The 23,531-nt window shown below is 40.7% G+C and overlaps 1 protein-coding gene across 2 annotated transcripts in view; it reads left to right on the top strand.

The window, feature by feature from the left end:
• Window positions 1-23,531, top strand: part of TMED8 (transmembrane p24 trafficking protein family member 8) — a 28,757-nt gene that overhangs the window by 1,876 nt on the left and 3,350 nt on the right. For both annotated transcript variants that reach the window (XM_068966583.1, XM_068966582.1), the window contains exons 2-3: window positions 14,468-14,549; window positions 22,599-22,728. In XM_068966583.1, coding sequence (XP_068822684.1) covers window positions 14,468-14,549; window positions 22,599-22,728 — 212 coding nt within the window. The remainder of the gene's footprint in view (window positions 1-14,467; window positions 14,550-22,598; window positions 22,729-23,531) is intronic.

The following is a 23,531-nucleotide window of genomic DNA, read 5'->3' on the forward strand; positions in this document are numbered from 1 at the left end:
TTATGATTACTTCCTCCCTCTTGCCCTCAGAAAGCAGGGTGAGTGTTGTTTTCTTTTATGTTGTGTAGGGGTTTGTTATTGTGGTCCAGAACAACTTCTTCCCCTTGAGGTAACATTTGTTGCTAATAAAATAGCTAATAAAATAATAGTAATGAGAGCTTACACTAATTGAATGCTTACGCTGTGCCAGAATGTGGAAAAAGATTTCCTTGTATTATCTGACTTAATCCTGTCAACAGTCATTTCCTCCCCATTTTACAGAGCAAGCTACAGCTGAGAGAGGTTAACTTACTTGCCCAAGTTAGGTGTGCAGTTTTCCCCATCTGTATGAAATTGTTACTTTGTTTTGATGAAGTTCCCAATAGTTTATTTATTTTTTGGCCATTAATCAAGTATTGATATTCTCGGGCAGGTAATGGTCTTTGCCATCAAGGGGTTTATAGTTTGGTAAAATGAAGAGTGCCAGGAAGAAAAACCAGCAATTCAAAACTTCATATAATTGGGTGTTTTTTATTGCAGTTATTTATGTGCGTACACCCAAGAAGTCAGCTGGAGGGTGGAGATAGAGTCTATCTTGTGTATTTCTCTCCTGGAGCCTTTGATGTTGTGTCCTAGGTGTTCTGGAAATGCTTGCCAGATTGTGAGACGAAGTCTCAACACACACAGAGATTTGAAGGAGCATCCAGTGCATATCAAGAAAGTTCTTTAGGTTAAAGCAGTGGTTCTTAACCAGGAGAGGTTTTGCCTCTCCTAGGGGACATTTTGATTGTCACTTGGGTTGGGGAGGAGAGGAAGCGCCATTACTGAGACTCAGAGACTTCCATCCATGTATAGGAAAGAAGTAAAATATTAGTTGCTCAGTCATGTTCAACTCTCTGTGACCCCATGAACTGTAGCCCACGAGGCTCCTCTGTCCGTGGAATTTTCTAGGCAAGAATATTGGAGTGGGTTGCCATCCCATTCTGGGATCTTTCTAACCCGGGGATCGAACTGGGGTCTCCTGCTTTGCAGGCAGAGTCTTTACTGGGTGAGCCACCAGGTAAACATCCTCCAATGCACAGGACTGCCCCCACCACAAGAGAATTATCTGGTCCCAGGTGTCAGTAGTGTTGCTATCGAGAAATCCTGAATTAGAGTTAAGCTGGATTTCCAAAGCTGTGTGGACAGCATGCATTTGCCTTAGCTCAGAGGTGTGTAGGCTTGGGAGTAAACTCCATACACTGCTTCAAAATAGGAGTTTGATTGACTCCTTGTGCCACCTTCCTCTGGAAAATGACCCAATGAGTAAGGAATGGAGTAACCAATAGAGACCTAAAAATGAAATCAAGAGGTTTCTGTCATTCTTTCTTAGAGGGAAAAGTGCAGTAAGAAATGAGATTGGACATGCAGTTGTTATTGAATTAAGGGTTTAGATGTCTCAGTGTATCTTATTCTTTCAAAGCAGGAATTTATAATTATCCAGAATAACTGTGACTTGTTTTTTAAAAGTATTCTCGATAGAGACTACCTTTTCAGGGTCTTCATATTTGTCAGCTGAGGTTTTGGTTATGAACTAAGAAAAATGTTGATGTTCTGAACTAAGTTCTCCAGTGGTCATAGTGTTCTTGTTGCTTTATGAACTGTAATTATTTTTAATAGTCTTTTATTTGGGGCACCTGGGTCCTTCAATTCCCAAGAGAGAGTGAGCACTCTTTATAGAGTGAAACTCTGAGGCATACATTACATCACTTAAGAACAGGTCTTTTCATTCTTTCATGGTTTGTTTCTTTGTAGTTTAGGGACTTTGCAGAAAATAAAGGACGAAGTCTGTTATAACCTTGAAGTCAGCAGTAGAACTTGGTCTGGTGTATATGACCCTGAGGACTATCAATTCATGTAGACTGTCAAGGACTGCAAACAGGTCAGGTGAACTTGAACTTGTTTGTTATTCTTATGTAGGACTTAGAGCAGAGCAATAAGTCTTTCTCCAGTTTGGGAAATGTTGCTTATCTGTGGCTATTTCAATTTCAATTAAAATTTTAAAATTGGTAGGTATCATGTTGGACGGAGCAAAAGAGTGGATGTCCATGCCAAAGAGTCCCTATGGTTTTGGGGTTTCTATTGTAGTTTTATATCCAAAGAGTATAAATTTCTTCTGCCTGTGGTTATTTCTTTTTCTTTTACAGCAGTTGTGTTTTTATGCTGTTGAGGTGGTCAATTTAGTCCCGTCATAATTCTGTTTGTAATGGTACAACCGAGGTTTGTAATCTGAATGACCATGGGGTGTGACCCACTCCCGAGGGCTAAGGAGAAACTGGATCACATGGACATGGTCTCTGGATTTGGTTGGACTCTAAACTCAGCTGGTTTCTTTTCATTTAAGCTTCTTGAGTCTATAACCACCTAAGCTGCTTTTGGTTCCTCTGTAGCTGAATCTAAGAGGCTAGGCTAATTATCTCTTTGCCGCCTGTTTAGTGAAAGTCCTGTGAGACCTGTTTTGAAGAACCCTGACTTGATATTCAAATAAAAAGCCAGCGTTTTGTTTCTCTTTGTAGAGAGTACAAAGTACACAATGCATTTCAACACTACATTTAAATCTGGAGCATGACCAGAATGTCTAAAACCTTATTCTGGTAACATAGAAAGAAAACATGTTTTTTAAATGGTCAGATATAAAATAAATTATTTTAAGAAAATTTCTTTTTTCCTTCTCACTTTTGCTATAAAGGCCATCAATTCAAAATTGAGTTATTCTCTCTCTTTCTTTTTCTTAGTTTTTTGGTCTCACCGTGCAGCATGCAGGATCTTAGTTCCCCAACCAGGGATTGAACCTGCGTCCCCTGCAGTGGAAGCTTGGAGACTTAACTATTGGACTGCCAGGAAAGTCCCCAAAAATTGAGTTATTCTTTTTAAAAATTGTTTTTCGCTGAGCCACATAGCTTGTGGGATCTTAGTTCTCTGACCAGGGATTGAACCTGGTCCTCAGGCAATGAACGCATTGAGTCTTCAAAATTGTTACTCTTGAGTTTCCCATTTCCTCTTTCTGTTCGTTGTTTCCAAGACTTTAGCCTTTCAGGTACCACAGTCAGAATTTTTGCCATGTTAGAGAATACATTCTAATGGTTATTGTTTTTTCTTTAAATTGACATTTAAAATATTGTTTCATTCTAAATAATATTCATGATATTACTAGTTTGATGCATCAGTTTTCTTAAGACATATGAAAATAAATACCAGTAAAATAAAAAACATTGTCCTAAGTACCATCTAAATTTGCAACACTTGTCCTGGTTTCTCTGTTCTCTTGTAGGAATACTTGTAGAATTGGTCTACATTTGGCTGACATAGTAAAAGCTGTATTATAGAGAAATTGGCTTTTTCTTCTTTATAGTGTTCTTAACTTTACTAACTAAATTTAGGAAACCTAAAAAGCTGTGTTTGTAATTGTTTTCTTTCTCTTTATAAAAACAGGACTGCACCTTCAACACTTTAAACTTCTGGAAATAAACATATATTTCTTCTTTTCTTCCTTCCTGCCTCTTTAAATCCAATTACAAGTTATTTTCACAGCAGTTCTTATATAATTTAGTGAATATCTTTAACCTTAAAAATCAAAAGCAATATCTCTTTTCACTGTTTTCCCCCGCATACATAGTCGTTCAGATGCTATGGGAAGTGGCTTTTCACATATGAAAGATGCTCAGCCTAACTCATTGTGAGGAAAGTGGAAATCGTAACTGTGTTGGGTAGTTTGATATCTCACTGGTGATAGGGGTGTGCAGAAACAAACACTTGCATGCATTGCCGAAGGGGGTGGAAATTGGTACAGGTGCCATGAAGGGCAATTTGTCAGTATCTCTCAGAATGACAATATATGTCCTTATTGCCCCATTTTTCCCAGGAGTTTATCCTATAGATCACACACCTGTTTAATTAAAACAAATACAAGTTTATTATAGCAATGCTTGTAATGGTGAAAGATTGGAAAAAACGTAAATGTCCATCAATAGGGAACTGGTTAAATGAATTATGGAATACACTGCCAATGAAGTATTAACCAGCTGTGGAAAGGAATGAGGAAGTTTGTTATAAATAGTTATGGAAAGGTCTCTGAGATATAAGTGGAGAAAACAAAGAATGTGTTAGGATGTCTAGTATGTCCATTATTTGTATGAAAAAATGTATATATATATTCTTTTTATACAGACACTTTTAATGTAGAATGTCTCTGAAAGACTACACAAAACCTGATAACATTGGAGGTAGGGACTGAGAATGGAGGAAGTTTTCACTGTATACCTGTATGGTTTTTGAATTTTGAATAATGTGCATATATTACGTATTCAGAAAAAGTATACACAAGCATGTTATAAGATTCTTCACTGTGTTTATTTTGTAAGTTACAGCCATTCTTCATATCTCTTTTTGCTCATCAGGAACTGACCTCTGGACTTTTTTCTCTCAGATGAAATTTCTATGAAATACAGTTTGCAAATCTGCTTAGGGATTATTTTCATGTAATTCTTTTTTTAATTGAAGTATAGTTGATGTATAATACACAGATTACATGTATACAATATAATGACTCATAATTTTTAAATGTTATACTCATTTATAGCTATTATAAAATATTTGCTATGTTCCCCATGTTAGCTTATTTTGTTACTCTTTACATCCACTTCTGTCTTCCTTTGTTGTGCTGTGCTGTGCTTAGTCGCTCAGTCATGTCTGGCTCTTTTGCGACCCCATGGACTGTACCCTGCCAGGCTCCTCTGTCCATGGGATTCTCCAGGCAAGAATACTGGAGTGGGTTGTCAAGCCCTCCTCTAGGGGATCTTTCCAAACCAGGGCTCAAACCCAGGACTCCCGCATTGCAGGCAGATTCTTTACCATCTCAGCCACCAGGGAAGCCTTATTTTTGTGCTAATTTTCATTTCTGTCTTAAAATTCAATGTTATCGAAGTATTCATTATGACTCACTACTTAGAGGCTTATACTGTTTTCCAGTGACAGACGGAAGGCAGACTTTTAAAGTTTCTATTTTGTTTCCATTTTATTCACTAAGGTATCTTCAAACTGAAAAGGGGCGAGGCAATGCAGGTTTCTGTTTTGAGTAATGGCATACTAGATAATTGGGGTTAGTTCTCCCACTGGAGACAATTAGGAAATAATTGTCGAAATATAAATATCTGCTTAAAGATCCTGGAGATTCATTATTCAGGTAATGAATGATTATTAGACTGTGATCCATGTGAGGGCAGAGAGAGAGGGGACCGAGGATCAGAGTCCAATTTGGGGTTCTTCTCTCCTCTGAGAGGATATGCTGGACTCTTAAGTGGACAGACTGAATGGCAAGACTGTGAAACTATGTCTCTGAATTAAAGCAACAGGGATTAATCAAGTAGGGGGAACTCTGGTGAACCCCCATTTCTCTGGGCTAGAACCTTGAAAGGCTATGTTCTAGAAGTAAGGGTAAGTTAGAAGCAAGCAGACCATTGCAGAGACTACAGCTCAGCTTCAGAAACATCTGAGTTCATGAAATTGGGTTAAGATTACCCCAGGGTGTTAATGCCCCCTCTTTACGGAAAAAGCAAAGCCAAATCTTTTCTGAAGGGTCACTGTAGTCTTCAATTTATTTTGACAAACAGTTTTGTGAGACAGTTTCTGGCATGTATCAGAAATGATCAGATGCATGAAAAGACCCAATCTGAACAAAAATCAAACAATGAATAAAACTGGATCCACAGGAACATCAGATTTTAGAGTTATCAGATATAGACTTTAAAATAATTATATTGTAATTCAACATAATTCAACTATACCATCATACTATAGTATAGTGAATATACTATTCAACTATACTTCAATTAAAAATTGTATTTACTGTGTCCAAAGAGATAAAAGAGAAGCTTGAGAAATTTGGCAGAAAATGGAAATTTATAAAAATAGAACCAATTAGCAATTCTGTAACTGAAAAATACAGATGAAAATGAAAAACTCTGTTGATAGGTTTAAGAATAAGTTATTACACCTGAAGAGAGAATAGTGGACTGGAAGAAAGGTCAGAAGAAAATATGTAAAATACAATAGTGGAAAATTCAGGGAAGATTGTAGGAGGCATAGAGGATGTGGTAAAAAGTCTAACATTCATACAGTCAGAGTCCTAGAAGGTTAGGAGGTCAAGAATGGACAGAGAAATGTTTGATGAGATAATGGCTGTGAATTTTCCAAAACTAATGGAATCTACAGATTCATAAAGCCTTGTATACCCCAAGCAGGGGTATGTGAGTGACAATAGGTACACATTAAATTAAAACTGCTACAAAACCAAAGCAAAGACAAAATATTACAAGTAGCCAGAAAAAAATTACAGTTTCCCTTCAAAGGAATAGTAATTAGGCTGACATCTGATTTATGCACAGAGCAGTGAAAGCTAGATTATCTTTAGAAGACTGAAAGAAAATAACTACCAAGAGAGAATTTTTCTTAGTGAAAATAGTCTTCAAGAATGAAGGTGAAATAAAGATATTTTCAGGCAATTAAAAGCAGAGTTTATTACCTACAGGTAACTATATTCTTTAGGCAAAATCAAAATGGTTCCAGATGAAAAGGAAATTGCAGTTTAATGTCCCTCATTAACATAGATGGAAAAAGTCGTTAGCAAATGATTAGCAGACTGATCCAGCCTTATGTATGACCAAGGTGGGGTTTTACAGAAATGCAAAGTTGTTTTAACATTTTTTTAAAAAGTGAGTGTATAATCACCATTTTTATACAGTAGAGGATTAAAATTGCCAGTTTAATAGCAGCAGAAAAAAAAAGTGGTAAAATTCAGCCTCTACTTATGATTCAAAACTCTTAGGAAATTTAGGATTAAAAGGAAACTTTCTTAATTGGATAAAGCGTATCTACAAAAACCCCACAAGCAGCATCAAACTTAATGGGGAAATTTGAAAGTTTTCCTTTTTCAGTTCAGTTGGTTGCCCACTCTCACCACTTGGTTTTCATCATTTTACTGAATATTCTAGCTAGAACAGTCAGGCAAGAAAAAGAGAACATATGAGGATTTTAAAGGAAGCCTATTGAACCTGTGGTTTGCAGATGATGACTGTGTACACAGAAAGTCCAAAAGAGTCTATAGATAATTTATCTAATTAATAAGTTTGTCCAGATTGTTGAGTACAGGCCAATATGCAAAATTCCATTGCATTCATGTATACTAGCAAAGAAGTTAAAAATACATATATATGTATATATAATTTGGCATAAAGAAAGTTCAAATACCTAGGAGTAAACCTCACAAAATATATGTAAAAACTTTATGCAGAAGATTATATTATTATTGAGAGAAATTAAAGAATATCTAAGTTAACGGAAGAATGTATCATATTCTCAGTTTGGAGGACTCCATATTGTGAAGATGTCAATTCTCCCCAACTTGATTTATAGATAAAATGCAATCCCAATAAAAATCCTAGCAGGGTTCTGGTGGGCTTTTAGGGTGGAATTTGACAAGCTGGTTCTAAAATATATATATAGAAATGAAAGGCCATAAAATTGCCAAGACACTTGAGTAAAGAACAACAGATGGTAAGGTTTGTTCCATCATGTATCAAGACTTTTAAAAAATTTTATTGGGACCTCCCTTGTGGTCAAGTGGTTAAGACTCCATGCATCCACTGCAGGGGGCACAGGTTGGATTCCTGGTCAGGGAACTAAGATCCCACATGCCACGTGGCTCTGGCAGAAGAAAACATAAATGGATTAAGGCTTTTATAGAACAGCCCACTAGGCCCTAGAAATAGAATAAAAGCCTGGAAACAAAATCTTTGATTTGCAACAAAGATTGTACTGTGGAGTAATGGAGAAGGAATGATAAGTGTTGCTGGTGAAATGCTGGGAGGGATTGGGGGCAGGAGGAGAAGGGGACGACAGAGGATGAGATGGTTGGACAACATCACCTACTCAATGGACGTGAGTCTGAGTGAAGCCTGGGAGTTGGTGATGGACAGGGAGGCCTGGCGTGCTGCAGTTCATGGGGTCGCAAAGAGTCGGACATGACTGAATGACTGTACTGAAGAGAAAAGAAAGGAAAGGAAAAAAAGAAACTTCATCCTGATCTCATACACCATAAACACAAAAAAATTGGTTCCAGTTGAATTGTAGATCAAAATGTGAAAAGAACCACAGTAAACTCCTAGAAGATAGTCTAGGAGAATATTTTCTTGATCTCAGTGTAGGGAAAGATACCTTAAATAGGACAAACACTAATAAAGGAAAAGAGCGATACATGTTGAATTAAGAACTTTGGTTCATCAAAGGACAGCATTAAAAGAGTAAAAAGGTAAATCACAGAGCAGAAGCATGTGTTTATAACACATATGAGTGATAAAACTTTGTATAGAGATCTCATAAATAATAAAAAGACAATTCAGCTCCCAGCTTTGGGCTTGGAGGAGGCCAAGGTGCGCCTTCGTTTGGTTGTCCCTGATCCAAGTTCAGCTGACACCAGCTGCCTGGACGCCGCAGTCCCTTGTTTCTTCTTTTGCTTGATGCATTGCTCAAATGCATCATGTTCTGTCTCTGACCGTTGTCTGCTTAGCCATCTGCTTTCATATGGCCTGTGAAGGCTTCTCTCAAAAGGTAGGCTTAGTCCCTTACCCAACTGAAGCTCTTCACACAGACCCAGTGGGTCTGTTTTGGTCTCTGGTATCAACCCCAGATTTTGGGGATGAGAACTGGACTCTTTGGGGCAAATGTTCACCCCAAAACAATGGCGAGCATTATGTTCCTTGGTCACAGGACTGCCCCTTCAAAGCTGTGGACAGGGGAAGTTCTTTTTTAAGTAATTTTTTAAAAGTTATATATTTGTTTTTGGCTGTGCTGGGTCTTTGTTGCTGTATAGATTTTCTCTAATTGCAGTAAACAGGGACTGCTAGAGACACCCCACCACTAGACATACTACCAGGGACACTAGTTGTGTGGTAAGCACATCTAGAGAGTTGTGGCTCAGGCTTCTCATTGCAGTGGCTTTTCTTGTTGCCAAGCATGGGCTCTAGGCATGTGGGCTTCAGTACTTGGGGTACATGGGCTGAGTAGTTGCGGCTCCTGGGCTTAGTTGCTCTGTGGCATGTGGGATCTGCCCGGACCAGGGATAGAACCTACGTCTCGTGCATTGGCAGGTGGATTCTTTATGACTGAGCCACTGTGGAAGCCCTGGAGAAAGTTCTTAAGAAAGAGTTGTAAACCTCTCTAATATAACATCATTCTCTATATAACAGTGAAGGAGTTGAAACAATCTCTAGCTCTAATAGTAGAAGCTTGGGGATTGGTTAAAGAAATTATGGTACACCATATGGGATAATATGCAATATGGACCTAACAGAAGCAGAAGATATTAAGAACAGGTGGCAAGAATACACAGAAGAACTGTACAAAAAAGATCTTCACGACCCAGATAATCATGACGGTGTGATCACTCACCTAGAGCCAGACATCCTGGAATGTGAAGTCAAGTGGGCCTTAGAAAGCATCACTACAAACAAAGCTAGTGGAGGTGATGGAATTCCAGTTGAGCTGTTTCAAATCCTGAAAGATGATGCTGTGAAAGTGCTGTACTCAATATGCCAGCAAATTTGGAAAACTCAGCAGTGGCCACAGGACTGGAAAAGGTCAGTTTTCATTCCAATCCCAAAGAAAGGCAATGCCAAAGAATGCTCAAATTACCGCACAATTGCACTCATCTCACACGCTAGTAAAGTAATGCTCAAAATTCTCCAAGCCAGGCTTCAGCAATACGTGAACTGTGAACTTCCAGATGTTCAAGCCGGTTTTAGAAAAGGCAGAGGAACCAGAGATCAAATTGCCAACATCCACTGGATCATGGAAAAAGCAAGAAAGTTCCAGAAAAACATCTATTTCTGCTTGATTGACCATGCCAAAGCCTTTGACTGTGTGGATCACAATAAACTGTGGAAAATTCTGAAAGAGATGGGAATACCACATCACTTGACCTGCCTCTTGAGAAACCTGTATGCAGGTCAGGAAGCAACAGTTAGAACTGGACATGGAACAACAGACTGGTTCCAAATAGGAAAAGGAGTACATCAAGGCTGTATATTGTCACCCTGCTTATTTCACTTCTATGCAGAGTACATCATGAGAAACGCTGGACTGGAAGAAGCACAGGCTGGAATCAAGATTGCCGGGAGAAATATCAATAACCTCAGATATGCAGATAACATCACCCTTATGGCAGAAAGTGAAGAGGAGCTAAAGAGCCTCTTGATGAAAGTGAAAGAGGAGAATGAAAAAGTTGGCTTAAAGCTCAACATTGAGAAAACGAAGATCATGGGATCTGGTCCCATCACTTCATGGGAAATAGATGGGGAAACAGTGGAAACAGTGTCAGACTTTATTTTTTTGGGCTCCAAAATCACTGCAGATGGTGACTGCAGCCATGAAATTAAAAGATGCTTACTCCTCGGAAGGAGGGTTATGACCAACCTAGATAGCATATTCAAAAGCAGACACATTACTTTGCCAACAAAGGTCTGTCTAGTCAAGGCTATGGTTTTTTCAGTAGTCATGTATGGATGTGAGAGTTGGACTGTGAAGAAAGCTGAGCACTGAAGAATTGATGCTTTTGAACTGTGGTGTTGAAAGACTCTTGAGAGTCCCTTGAACTGCAAGGAGATCCAACCAGTCCGTTCTAAAGGAGATCAGTCCTGGGTGTTCTTTGGAAGGAATGATGCTAAAGCTGAAGCTCTAGTACTTTGGCCACCTCATACGAAGAGTTGACTTATTGGAAAAGACTCTGATGCTGGGAGGGATTGGGGGCAGGAGGAGAAGGGGACGACAGAGGATGAGATGGCTGGATAGCATCACTGACTCGATGGACGTGAGTCTGAGTGAACTCCGGGAGTTGGTGATGGACAGGGAGGCCTGGTGTGCTGCAGTTCATGGGGTCACAAGGAGGACTGAGCGACTGATCTGAACTCTACTGAAAATTTTTTCAGCCCCAGGAATTCCCAGGGGGTCCAGTGATTAGGAGTCCATGCTTTCACTGCCAAGTGCAGAGGGTTCAATCTCTGAGCGGGAAACTAAGATCCCACAGTGTGACCAACAAAAAAAAATTTCTTTAGTCCAATTTTATTGACACTGAAAAATTTTCATAAATAATGTTCACTAATACTAGGTACATGTCATTTCAGAAATATAAGTATATAAACATAATATGTATATAAATATATAATATATACACATATAAATATTATATATACATTTTTATTTGTACTGAACCCTAGAATAAGAAGCTAGGAAACAATGGGTTACTGAAAAGCTGTTTTAATACCTGAGCTAGTAGGTACTACAGTCCAACAGATCAACTCATGGTACAAAATTGTCTATTAGAACCTATGGTCTCCATGCCCCACACAAAGGTGATGGCTGTGGATAGAGGGGGAATATATAAATATATAGATTTGTACATGTATATATTGATCTGTCTATATATACGTGCACATATATATTTGTGTGTATTTCTGAAAGGACATGCACCAAAAGGTTAACAATGGTTATTTTTGTCTAGTGGGATTGTGTTTGGTTGTTTTTTTTGTTTTGTTTTCTGTGTTTCCTGATTTTTCTACACTGAATAATGGATTATTTATGTATTAAAGTCTGGAAGGGTAACTGCAAAATGTTTTCTTACCTGTATTTAGCTCGTTATACAATGAGCAAAGCACGTGTTTGTGTCATTTCAACAACCTGTGCTGTGTTCAGTTGCTCAGTCGTGTCCGAGTCTTTGTGACCCCATGGACTGTAGCCCGCCAAGCTACTCTGTCCATGGAATTCTCCAGGCAAGACTGCTGGAGTAAGTAGCCTATCCCTTCTCCTGGGGATCTTCCCAACCCAGGAATTAAACTGGGTTCTTCTGCATTGCAGGCAGATTCTTTACCAGCTGAGCTACCAGGGAAGCCCTTCGACAACCTAGTTTAAAATAGATAATATGGATACTTAAAGTTCTGCATTTAAGTTAAAATTTTTCCAAAAATGTGTTTCAAAAATAGAGCCTAGTAGAAGCTAAGCTTGGAGTAAGTTTATTTTTATAAGCTCTTGGAGATCTCGATTGATTTATTTAGGCCAATGGGATAAGTTTGCAGTTAAAAAAAAAAATCTAGAGCCCAGTTAATATATTACATCAAGAAATACCGTGTCCTTATTAAGAGATGATTTTGTCAGTGTACTCCGCATGGTTTAGAACACATATGAAAAAGTTGTCCATTTTAGCTCTTTACTTGCAGCGGAACAAAGAGGAACAACAAAACCAGGCCGGCACCATCAGAGGTTGTCTGAGGGAAGATAGAACTAGAGGTGGTTGGCCTGGGAAGGAACTTGCAGGAAATGTGATAGCAGCCTGTAAATATTTGAAAGGATATTGTGGGGAGTAGCGATCGAAGAGCAGAATTTATTAGGAAGCAAATTTTACTTAGGTCAACGTAGGAAAGAGCTTTCTAGTCTCATTATCTCTTGGTGAAAAGGGCCTCTTCACAGACTGCTGGACCATGAGGAACAGACTGGGGACCCTGGGGATTTTGTCTTAGACCCAGTTCCTATGTAGAGAGGTGTGAGAAAACCTCAGTCCTCTTCCCGTGTTTCTCCTTTCCTCTATCTCGCTCCCACGCTCCCAACACTTCTGATCCTAGATGTATGGAGTACTTCCCCGAGCGCTGAGCAATCCTGCAACACCACGTGGGTGTCCTACAGTTGAACTCAATGTTAAACACTCTCTACCTGGAGATAGTGTCAGACCCCAGTGGCTGAGAGCTCAGTCCTACGGGACTGGGACTGCTCCCACCCCGCTTCAAATGCCAAACAGCAGTAGTAGGTCCCCAGGTTACCCACAACTTCCATCAGAGGTGATTACAGACTAGAGGTTCCCACGACCCCCTCCCCCTTGGATTTGATTATTTGCTAGAACAAGTCAGAGAACTCAAAGAAACACTTAGGTCTACCAGTTTATTAAAAGATATGGTAAAGGTTACAGATGAACAGTCAGATACAGAGGGCGAGGTCTGGGAGGGTCCCAAACAGAGGAGCTTCTGTCCCTGTGAAGCTGGGGTGGGTCACCCTTCTGGTATGGAGACATGTTCACTGAACTGTCAGCTCTCCAAAGCCAGTACTTTTGGGATTTTAATGGGGGCTTCATAATGTAAGTGGGATCCATCACTGACTCCATCTCCGGTCCCTCTCCTCTCTCAGGAGAGTGGATGGTGGCGCTGAAAATCCCAAGTTTCTAACCATGGCTTGGTCTTTCTGGCCTCCAGCCCCCACCCAAGAGTCACCTCATTAGAACAGGAGACCCTTATCACCCAGGAAACTCCACAAAATTAAGGAACTCCGTGTCAGGAACCAAAGTCAGAGACCAAATATTAGAACAAAAGGTAACTCCTAGCGCTCTAACCACTTAGGGAATTGAAAGGTTTTAGTTCTGTGCCAGGAACTAGGGGCAGAAACTAATATATGTATGTATTTTCTATTATCTCACAGGAAATTTGGTCGCAAAAGCTCTAAGGTCTTTCCACTTATGAATTGACAAAAAAGAAGGCAAAAGTTGAATCACAAATATTTGCTTGTCATTTATACTCTTATATTGCTACCAAACTCTGAAATTTTCAGTGTTTGAAGTTTACGTCAGTGAATTGTATTTTATATTGAGAAGTGAACTTTGGGCTTCAGTTTCTTGCTGTCTTTACTAGAGGAGGGTCACCAGGGGTTATCTAAACACACTGAAGCAAACGCTTTTCTGAGTGCTCACAGAAAGGCTAAATGTACACACTGTAAAGCTTGGTAGCGCCTAATGTTTGCAGTTAATCGCCTGGGCTTGCATCCGCTCTCTGTGCTTTCCTTTGCTTGCTTGCAAAGTGGCGATGGTAGCATCTACCGTAGGCTTGTTGTGAACCTCGTCTTCATGGCACATTTCACCTATTTTTCGTTGAGGATGCCCAGCAGTTACTCAGTAAGTCATTGGTGATTGAGTACATGAATGAAATGACAAAAATCCTTTACCTTATCCTGAATACAGCGATGTGAGCTGGTCGAATGTAGAGATGGCACTCTTTGCTTTGGCACTGAATTCCAGTTCATTTAATTCTACATTCCATTCTGTCCTTTATGTTCTACCTAATTTAACCATTTGGTGTCTGTGAAATGTGATCCTTGAATTAGGATTAATTTTGTGGGGACTTGTTTTGGGAAATGACTTTTTTTTTTTATAATGAGTGGGTTATAACGGTCTTGAGAATTCTTAGATATGAAGACTTGAGTAATTTATGTACTGGGCCTCCCAGAGTATAAAGTTTGTGCCTAGACTATTTTTAGAAAGAGCAAGTTAGATGAAACTGCCAGGTTTTTTTTTTTTTAAAGATACAAGATAATTTTGATTGTGTTCCCTCTCAAGTATTGAATTTTTCTTCCCCTGATTTTCCAGAGGATGAAGATCTAGAAAACACCAAGCCCACCTCTCTAGCAGCTTCTGCCTCTGATCCAGAGCCCCATTCCTCATCCTACAGGTAGGGACCGCAACTACTTTGGATATTTTGCTTCTTGGGGTTTTATCTTCTGAGGTTGTAACTGATGAAAAAAGTAAATGGCGACTTCAAGGGGGAAGACAAGTTGAAGTAAAGAGCATGGAATGTTTGTTCGTTAGTCAGTCAATCCTTAAGCATGTTAGGGCTTCCTCAGTGGCTCAGCCGTAAGGAATCCGTCTGCAGTGCAGGAGACTTGCAGGAGGTACTGGTTTGATCCCTGGCTCGGGAAGATCCCCTGGAGGAGGAACTGGCAACCCAATCCAGTGTGCTTGCCAGAAGAATCCCATGGACAGAGGAGCCTGGCGGGCTGCAGTCCATAGGCCTGCAAAGAGTCAGACACGCCTGAGCGACTGAGCAACAACAAAGTGTGTTTAGGGGCAAGGTCAGGTCTATCTCAGGCTATAAGATTTTCTTTTACTCTCAGAGAATAAAACTAACAAATAGTGTAGTATCTTCATTTATCTCCTCTTGAAGACCAGGTTCAAACGTTAAAACATTTAGAAATAGATTTAGACTTTCAAGAGAATGTATGTTTGGTTTTTACCCATAAAATTCACACACACGCAGAAGTACAGCATTGGAGGCAGATTTTCATGGTGTAATTTTCAGATTAAATCATGGTGATGATCTTCAGATTGTCATTCTTAATTTCCTACTCCACCCATCTCATTCATCTGCCTTTACTGGTATCAGAGTATATAGCAGAAAGGGAATAGTAGTACTGAGTCCTGAAATAAGTGGAAACCTCACAACATTATTGGAATGATTAATGAAAAACTGTGCTGTGCTAGTGGGTATTATAGTCCGGCTGATCAGCTCATGGGATAGTACTGGCCAATAGAATCTGTGGTCTCCATGCCCCACCCAAAGTTAACGGCTTGGGGTGGGGGAACGTCAGGGTTTTTTTTTCTTGGCCACACCACATGGCACGCAGGATCTTAGTTCCTCGACCAGGGATTGAACCTTAGTCCCCTGTAGTAGATGTGTGGAATCTTAACCACTGGACCACCAGGGAAGCCCCCCATGATATTTTTAAAATATTATGTCTTAAGTAGAAATTCTTTCTTCCTGCCTTTGTATGTGAAATAAAACTTTTTCCTCCAGAATTCAGACATGGACGATAATAATGATTACTGTAATTATAATAGAGTTGGTGATAATAATATAATAGTCACTTTTTTTGAATGTCTCTCTGTAATAATGATGATAAAATCTTGTGTGTTAGTCGCTCAGTCGTATCCAACTCTTTGCAATCGCATGGACTGTAGCCCGCCAGGCTCTTCTGTCTGTGGAATTCTCCAGGCAAGAATACTGGAGTGGGCTGCCATTTTCTTCTCCAGGGCATCTTCCTGACCCAGGGATTGAACTCAGGGCTCCTGCATTGCAGGTGGATTCTTTACCTTCTGAGCCACCAGGGAAGCCCTGAATAAAATCTTACTTTTTATCAAATATTTGTTTGCTCAGTACTGAACTAGGTGTTTAAATATGTTATCTAATTTAATCCTTGTAAGAAACCTAATGAAATATTTTTTTTAAGATGAGGAAAATGAAACAGTGAATGTAGTAATTTTCCCAAGTTCACACAGCTTTAGTTTTGTTTGCTCTAAAGCTTATTCTCGTAAATAGCAATAGAAGGGTTCTGAGTTCTATGCTTAGAGCTACTCAGTTCAGTTCAGTCGCTCAGTCGTGTCCTACTCTTTGCAACCCCATGAACCGCAGCATGCCAGTCCTCCCTGTCCATCACCAACTCCCGGAGTCCACCCAAACCCATGTCCATTGAGTTGGTGATGCCATCCAACCATCTCATCCTCTGTTGTCCCCTTCTCCTCCTGCCCTCAATCTTTCCCAGCATCAGGGTCTTTTCAAATGAGTCAGCTCTTTGCATCAGGTGGCCAAAGGATTGGAGTTTCAGCTTCAACATTAGTCCTACCAATGAACACCCAGGACTGATCTCCTTTAGGATGGATTGGTTGGATCTCCTTACAGTCCAAGGGACTGTCAAGAGTCTTCTCCAACACCACAGTTCAAAAGCATCAATTCTTCAGTGCTCAGTTTTCTTTATAGTCCAACTCTCACATCCATACATGACCACTAGAAAAACCATAGCCTTGACTAGATGGACCTTTGTTGACAAAGTAATGTCTCTGCTTTTTAATATGCTGTCTAGGTTGGTCATAACTTTCCTTCCAAGGAGTAAGCGTCTTTAAAGTTCATGGTTGCAGTTACCATCTGCAGTGATTTTGGAGGCCAGAAAAATAAACTCAGCCACTGTTTCCCCATCCATTTGCCATGAAGTGATGGGACCGGAGGCCATGATCTTTGTTTTCTGAATGTTGAGCTTTAAGTCAACTTTTTCACTCTCCTCTTTCACTTTCATCAAGAGACTTTTTAGTTCCTCTTCACTTTCTGCCATAAGGGTGGTATCATCTGCATATCTGAGGTTATTGATATTTCTCCCAGCAATCTTGATTCCAGCCTGTGCTTCCTCCAGTCCAGCATTTCTCATGATGTACTCTGCATAGAAGTGAAATAAGCAGGGTGACAATATACAGCCTTGATGTACTCCTTTTCCTATTTGGAACCAGTCTGTTGTTCCATGTCCAGTACTGACTGTTGCTTCCTGACCTGCATACAGGTTTCTCAAGAGGCAGGTCAGGTGGTCTGGTATCCCCATCTCTTTCAGAATTTTCCACAGTTTATTGTGATCCACACAGTCAAAGGCTTTGGCATGGTCAATCAAGCAGAAATAGATGTTTTTCTGGAACTTTCTTGCTTTTTCCATGATCCAGCGGATGTTGGCAATTTGATCTCTGGTTCCTCTGCCTTTTCTAAAACCAGCTTGAATATCAGGAAGTTCACGGTTCACGTACTGCTGAAGCCTGGCTTGGAGAATTTTGAGCATTACTTTACTAGCGTGTGAGATGAGTGCAATTGTGTGGTAGTTTGAGCATTCTTTGGCATTGCCTTTCTTTGGGATTAGAATCAAAACTGACCTTTTCCAGCCCTGTGGCCCCTGCTGAATTTTCCAAATTTGCTGGCATATTGAGTGCAGCACTTTCACAGCATCATCTTTTAGGATTTGAAATAGCTCAACTGGAATTCCATCACCTCCACTAGCTTTGTTTGTAGTGATGCTTTCTAAGGCCCACTTGACTTCACATTCCAGAATGTCTGGCTCTAGGTGAGTGGTCACACCGTCATGATTATCTGGGTTGTGAAGATCTTTTTTCTACAGTTCTTCTGTGTATTCTTGCCACCTGTTCTTAATATCTTCTGCTTCTGTTAGGTCCATAGCATTTCTGTCCTTTATTGAGACCATCTTTGCATGAAATGTTCCCTTGGTATCTCTAATTTTCTTGAAGAGATCCCTAGTCTTTCCCATTTTATTGTTTTCCTCTATTTCTTTGCATTGATCACTGAGGAAGGCTTTCTTATCTCTCCTTGCTATTCTTTGGAACTCAGCATTCAGATGCTTATATCTTTCCTTTTCTCCTTTGCTTTTCACTTCCCTTCTTTTTACAGCTATTTGTAAGGCCTCCTCAGACAGCCATTTTGCTTTTTTGGATTTCTTTTTCTTGGGGATGGTCTTGATTCCTATCTCCTGTACAATGTCACAAACCTCCATCCATAGTTCATCAGGCATTCTGTCTGTTAAAGCTACTAGGTTATTACATATAAGGATCCTTTCGGAAGACATAGTCTCTTCAAAACACTGATTATAAAAGAAGTGAAAAAAGTGTCCGTTGCTTAGTCGTGTCTGACTCTTTGCGACCCCATAGACTGTAGCCTTCTAGGCTCCTCTGTCCATGGAGTTCTCCAAGCAAGAATACTGGAATGGGTTGCCATGCCCTTCCTTCTCCAGGGGATCTCCCCAACCCAGGGGTTAAACCCAGGTCTCCAGCATTGCAGGCAGATTCTTTACCACTGAGCCACCTGAGGAAGAGAGAGTTCATGTTCTCAGCAAATCCCCTGAGGAGAATGTCCTCTGTTCTTCCGTTTGCCTGCTACCACCTTTGTCCTGCACGTTGATTTGTAGGATCCTTGGGGAATGGCTTTTGGTACAGAACTGATTTCTTTTTCCTCTTAAGAGTAAATGAATATTTTGAGTGAAGAATATTCTTAGGAAAAGGGAGATACATTGTTCAAGTTTTTTTTTTCTAAAATCTAATGTGTGAAGAAAAAAAATCCAGCGAGTATGATGCCTGAAGCCTGGTGTTTGTGTTTTGTATATTTTAGCAATGGAAATGGCATGGCTCTATCTTTTCTAGTGAGGCTGGCTGACCTGGGTCTCTCTCCCTTTGGGATGGCCTCCCTGCTCTGGGTTAGCATAAACCAGAGGGCTTACAGTGAGTGTTTTTCCCTTACATGGTTTAACATCAGCATCAAGTGATTTGCAATTTATTTTTCCCCAAATACCCTTCACTAATTCTTTAGACCATAAAATGCTAATGTGAATATTAAATTTATGTAGCTGTTACCTGTCCTGTTTAAAATATTTTTCTAAATAAGCAGAAGCATATTTGTGCAAAGTAACATACACAAAGGCAGAGGAGAGACTACATTTTAGAGACCATACATAGTAAGCTCAGGCTGATGGTCAGATTAACTGTTGTGTTCTCACGTTCTGAATAGTCCTCTTTTGTTCCCAAACAAAAGTTAACTCACTCATGTAATCATTCAACAGATTACTTGTTGAGAGCCTGCTGTTACCTGGCAGTGTTCTTGGCACTGAAGATACTATAAATGAATCAGCAATCCAAGTCCCTGGTCTCATGCAGCTTATATTCTGGTGGGGGAGGCAGATGGAAAAAAAGGAAACGTTGTATTTCATAGACTCTAAATTGTCATCAACTATAAGATGCACTATTATTTTATATACCACCAAGTAAGGAAAGAATGCCCAAGACAGGGTAATAAGAGACCCCCCACACACATGACACTGGGATCCCAAGAACCTGCACCTTCAGTGAGAAGAGAAACAAGAGATCGTTCCACACAGAAAAGGACCTGAGGGCAACCTGAATGTCTCTGCCTTGGTGCTGAGCGAGGGGAGTAAAAAACACCTCCCCTGAGAATATGAGCCAGAAGTCTGTTGTCTGAACTCATTCTGCCAATGTGATCTAAACAAAACTCTTAGACACAACTCAATTCAAGTCGCCTCAGTTGGTGCAATTCCCTGGCCCCGGCAGGGATTCCGTGTCATTCCAGGCCCCAGAGAGTTTTAAGACAGCAGCAGTTTTTAGGACATCCTGTATATCAGCTGTATTAAAGTCAGAAAACAAAAGTGTGTCTTGCAATCAACAAAAATTTGATACATAGTACGTCAGGCAGTCATAAGTGCAGTGTAGAAAAATGAAGCAGGGTAAGGGTATAAGGAATGATGGGCCAGGAAGAGGAAGCGTCCCCAAAAGTGATGGATGAGCAGAAAGGAAGGAGGAAGGAAGCCAGCCCCGAGAAACTGGGGGAGGACGATTCCAACCTGAGGCTGTGTTGTTGTTTTTGTTTAGTTGCTAAGTCGTCTGACCTTTCGCAACCCCGTGGACCGTGGCCAGCCAGGCTCCTCTGTCCATGGGATTCTCCAGGCAAGAATACTGGAGTGGTTAGCCATTTCCTTCTCCGGGGGATCTTCCCGACCCAGGGAGCGAACGCCTGTCTCCTGCATTGGCAGGTGGAGGCCATAGCACACCCCAGTCCCTTAGGTGAGGGAGAGGGAGGTGTTTGCGGCCTTGAGAGGAAAGAGGCAGTGGTGACTGGAGTGGACTGGGGAGGGCAAGAGCTCATTCTAGGAGATGAAGTCAGAGTGCAGAGGGCCTTGGGGTTCCACGGGACAGGCTGGGCTGTAGACGCTGTGCGTGCAGAGTCCCTGCCGTCAAGCTCACCTCCTAATAGAGGAGACAGTTAATAAGTAATGTCCGGAAACCAAATTGGACTCTGATTTCTGGGTTTAAGAGAATAAAATAAACTCACAGCCTAGACCAATTTACACTTTACACAGGATAATCGACCGCAGCTCTGATCTTCATAGTAACTGCCTCTTGTTTGTTCTGAGGTAAATTGGAGTGACTTAGATATTCTAAACGATGGCTCTGTTTTATCTGAAGAAGAGCTGATTTATAAACTGGGAGTGATTTTTCTTGTTTATGTTCAGAAAGAAAGAAGAAAAGAAACTAATGAACTCCAAAGTAAACCCTCTGTTTCCCCGTGCAGTTTACAGTGTTGGTTCCCAGTCATTCACTCAGCCTTTCTGAGGACATGGGCGATCCCCTAAAGCAGCAGCTCTCAAAACTTTACACTCTTAGAGATTATTGAGGACCTTAAAGAATTTTTATTTATGTGAGTTATATCTATCAATGTTCACCATACTAGAAATTAAAACTGCAAAATTAAAAAAAGTTATTCATTCATTTAAAATAACAATAAGGAGCTCATTACATGTTAATATTAATAACTTGGCTTTAATGAAAAACAACTAATTTTCAAAGAATAGTTTAGTGAGAAGAGGGATGCTGTAAATCTCTTTAATGTCTGCATTAACAAAAGACAGTTGGATTCTCAGATCTGCTCCTGTGTTCATTCTGTTGTGATATCATATGTCGGATAGTGTCTGGAAAATGCTTAACAAGATGATAATGAAAAAAGGCAAACAGTATTTTAGAATTATTATGAAAAGGGTTTGACTTCACACACTGCCCTGAAAGAGGAGTCTTACGGGTGCCAGTGGTCCCCAGACTGTACTTTGATAACTGCTTCTCTAAAGACTCCACCCCGCATTTTTATGGCAACAAATTTTCAAGATATTGCACTACAGCCCTGGCATTTAACTCCACTTTTCTATTCTCTCTGAAGCCAGAAGAAATGGAAGAGAGAATACGTTATTCCCTTGCTTCTTTAAAATTAGCTATTAGAATAGTTGTATTTGAAGTCATTGGAAGAGTAGATTAATATGCTTTAAAAAGGGAAAAAAGTGGGCTTCCCTGGTGGCTCAGTGGTAAAGAATCTGAGTGCCAATGTAGGAGACTGGGGCTCGGAACCTGATCTGGGAAGATCCCACGTGCCTGGAGCAACTGAGCCCTGTGCCACAGCTCCTGAGCTCACGCTCTAAAGCCCGGGGCCCCAGCTGCTGAGCCCACGAGCAGCCACCACTGAAGGCCTTGCGCATCCAGAGCCCGTGCTCCACGACAAGAGAAGCCACCGTGGTGAGGAGCCCACGCATCACAACTAGAGAATAGCTAGAGAAAAGCCCGGGCAGCAGCAAAGACCCAGCACAACCAACGACAAATTTAAGAAAGAAGTGTTTGTTTTAAAAGAGGAAAAAAAAATGGTTGCCTTGCTTTTATCACCCGTGAACTTGCTGTGCGCTGTCAGTGATAGGACGTGAATGGAAACCCTGAACTGCTCCTGGGATTGCAGGGGAGAACCTTGCCTAGCTAATCAGTCTGCACTTCCTTTCCATTGTGATCAGTTTCAGGCTTAGGCGGGGCCTCCTCCCTTTACTTCTAAGGGCAGCTTTCCATGTGAAACAGAACTGGGATTCCAGCCCCTCTTTTGTTGAAATTCTGTTTGGAGCAAACGGCATGGGTCCCAGAGTGAGGAATAAAAGCCAAACCTGCGGTCCACCTTAGACAACTGACCCGTGTATTTACTATGGTTCTCGGGTCCTGGGACCTGGCATTGTCCGTCCTGGGTCCTCACATGGTATCACTGCTTGTCTGTGGGGCCATTTCAGCCCAGGGCGTTGGTCAGCTGAAATGACAGTGGACCTAAATGCCAGAGGAAGGCAGGGGTTGGGGGTGCCCTTTGAAGGCTTTTTTTGTTTGCTTTCTTTCTGAGTTTCTCCAGGACTACTGTACCTTTTAGAAGAGTCCTTGAGGGGAATTCCTGGGCAGTCCAGTGGTTAGGTCTCCGTCCATGTTGTCACTGCCAAGGACCTGGGTTCAGTCCCTGGTCGGAGAACTAAGATTCCGGAAGCCACATAGCACAGCTGAAAAAAAAAAAGAGTCCATGAATTGACATGCTGTCTTCTTTTGGGAGGTCACAGATGGTGTCTCCAGTGACGGAGGATGCCACAGAAGATAAGCAGACGGCCGCCAGTGCCGGGGAGGCCCAGGCCTCGGTGGAACAGGAATTGCTTTCTGCAGACCAGACCCAGATCCTCAGCAAGGTCGGGAGCACGTTCTTACTCTCTCTCTCTCTGAAAAGTACAAGCTTGGACGCATTTGGATAAATTGGAATTAGAAAGCACTGTCATCTCACGTTTAGTCATGTGGGGAACAATCATGTGTATGGTCCCCAGGTCTATCTCTGTACTAGCACCCAGTAAGCATCTGTTCAAGAAATGAAGGGTTATAATGAATGTTCACTTGTTGTCTAAAATCCTCTCTATCTGAGGAGCCCTTAACCATTGGATTATATATTAGTCTTAGCTTTCTTGTGGTAGATCTACTTGGGATTGATGGTAAAGATTCCATAGAAGTGGTACTGATAGCAGTGGTCTTCCTGCCTTGGAGAGAAGAGTTGTTCGTATCATTATTAACATATACATTATGTATAATGTATACATATATACAGAATACATTATATATAATATATATATATTAACATATATAGAATAACAAATGGTGTTGGTGTCAGTAAAGACAATACCAGGCATTATAATTACATTTGTATAATGCTTTATAGTTTACAAAGCATTTTTATCCAACAACACTTCATTTATCCCTCAGAATAGCCCCATGAGATAGGCACTATTATGTTGCTGTTTTACAAATGAGGAAACTGTGGTTAAGAGCTGATATTGACTTACTAAGTCTATGCAGCTAACAAGTTGCAAGCTAAATCTTTGTTTAACCTTCTGGAAAAGGAAGGACTCATTTAAGGAAGTTAGTCAAAGTCTGGTTTAACTCATTTAATAGTGGTGCTAAGAGCTGAAGGACTCTCTAGAAACAGGTATTATGAGAATCTAAT

Source organism: Capricornis sumatraensis, chromosome 2, assembly GCF_032405125.1.
Source record: "Capricornis sumatraensis isolate serow.1 chromosome 2, serow.2, whole genome shotgun sequence".
Lineage (NCBI taxonomy): Eukaryota > Metazoa > Chordata > Mammalia > Artiodactyla > Bovidae > Capricornis > Capricornis sumatraensis.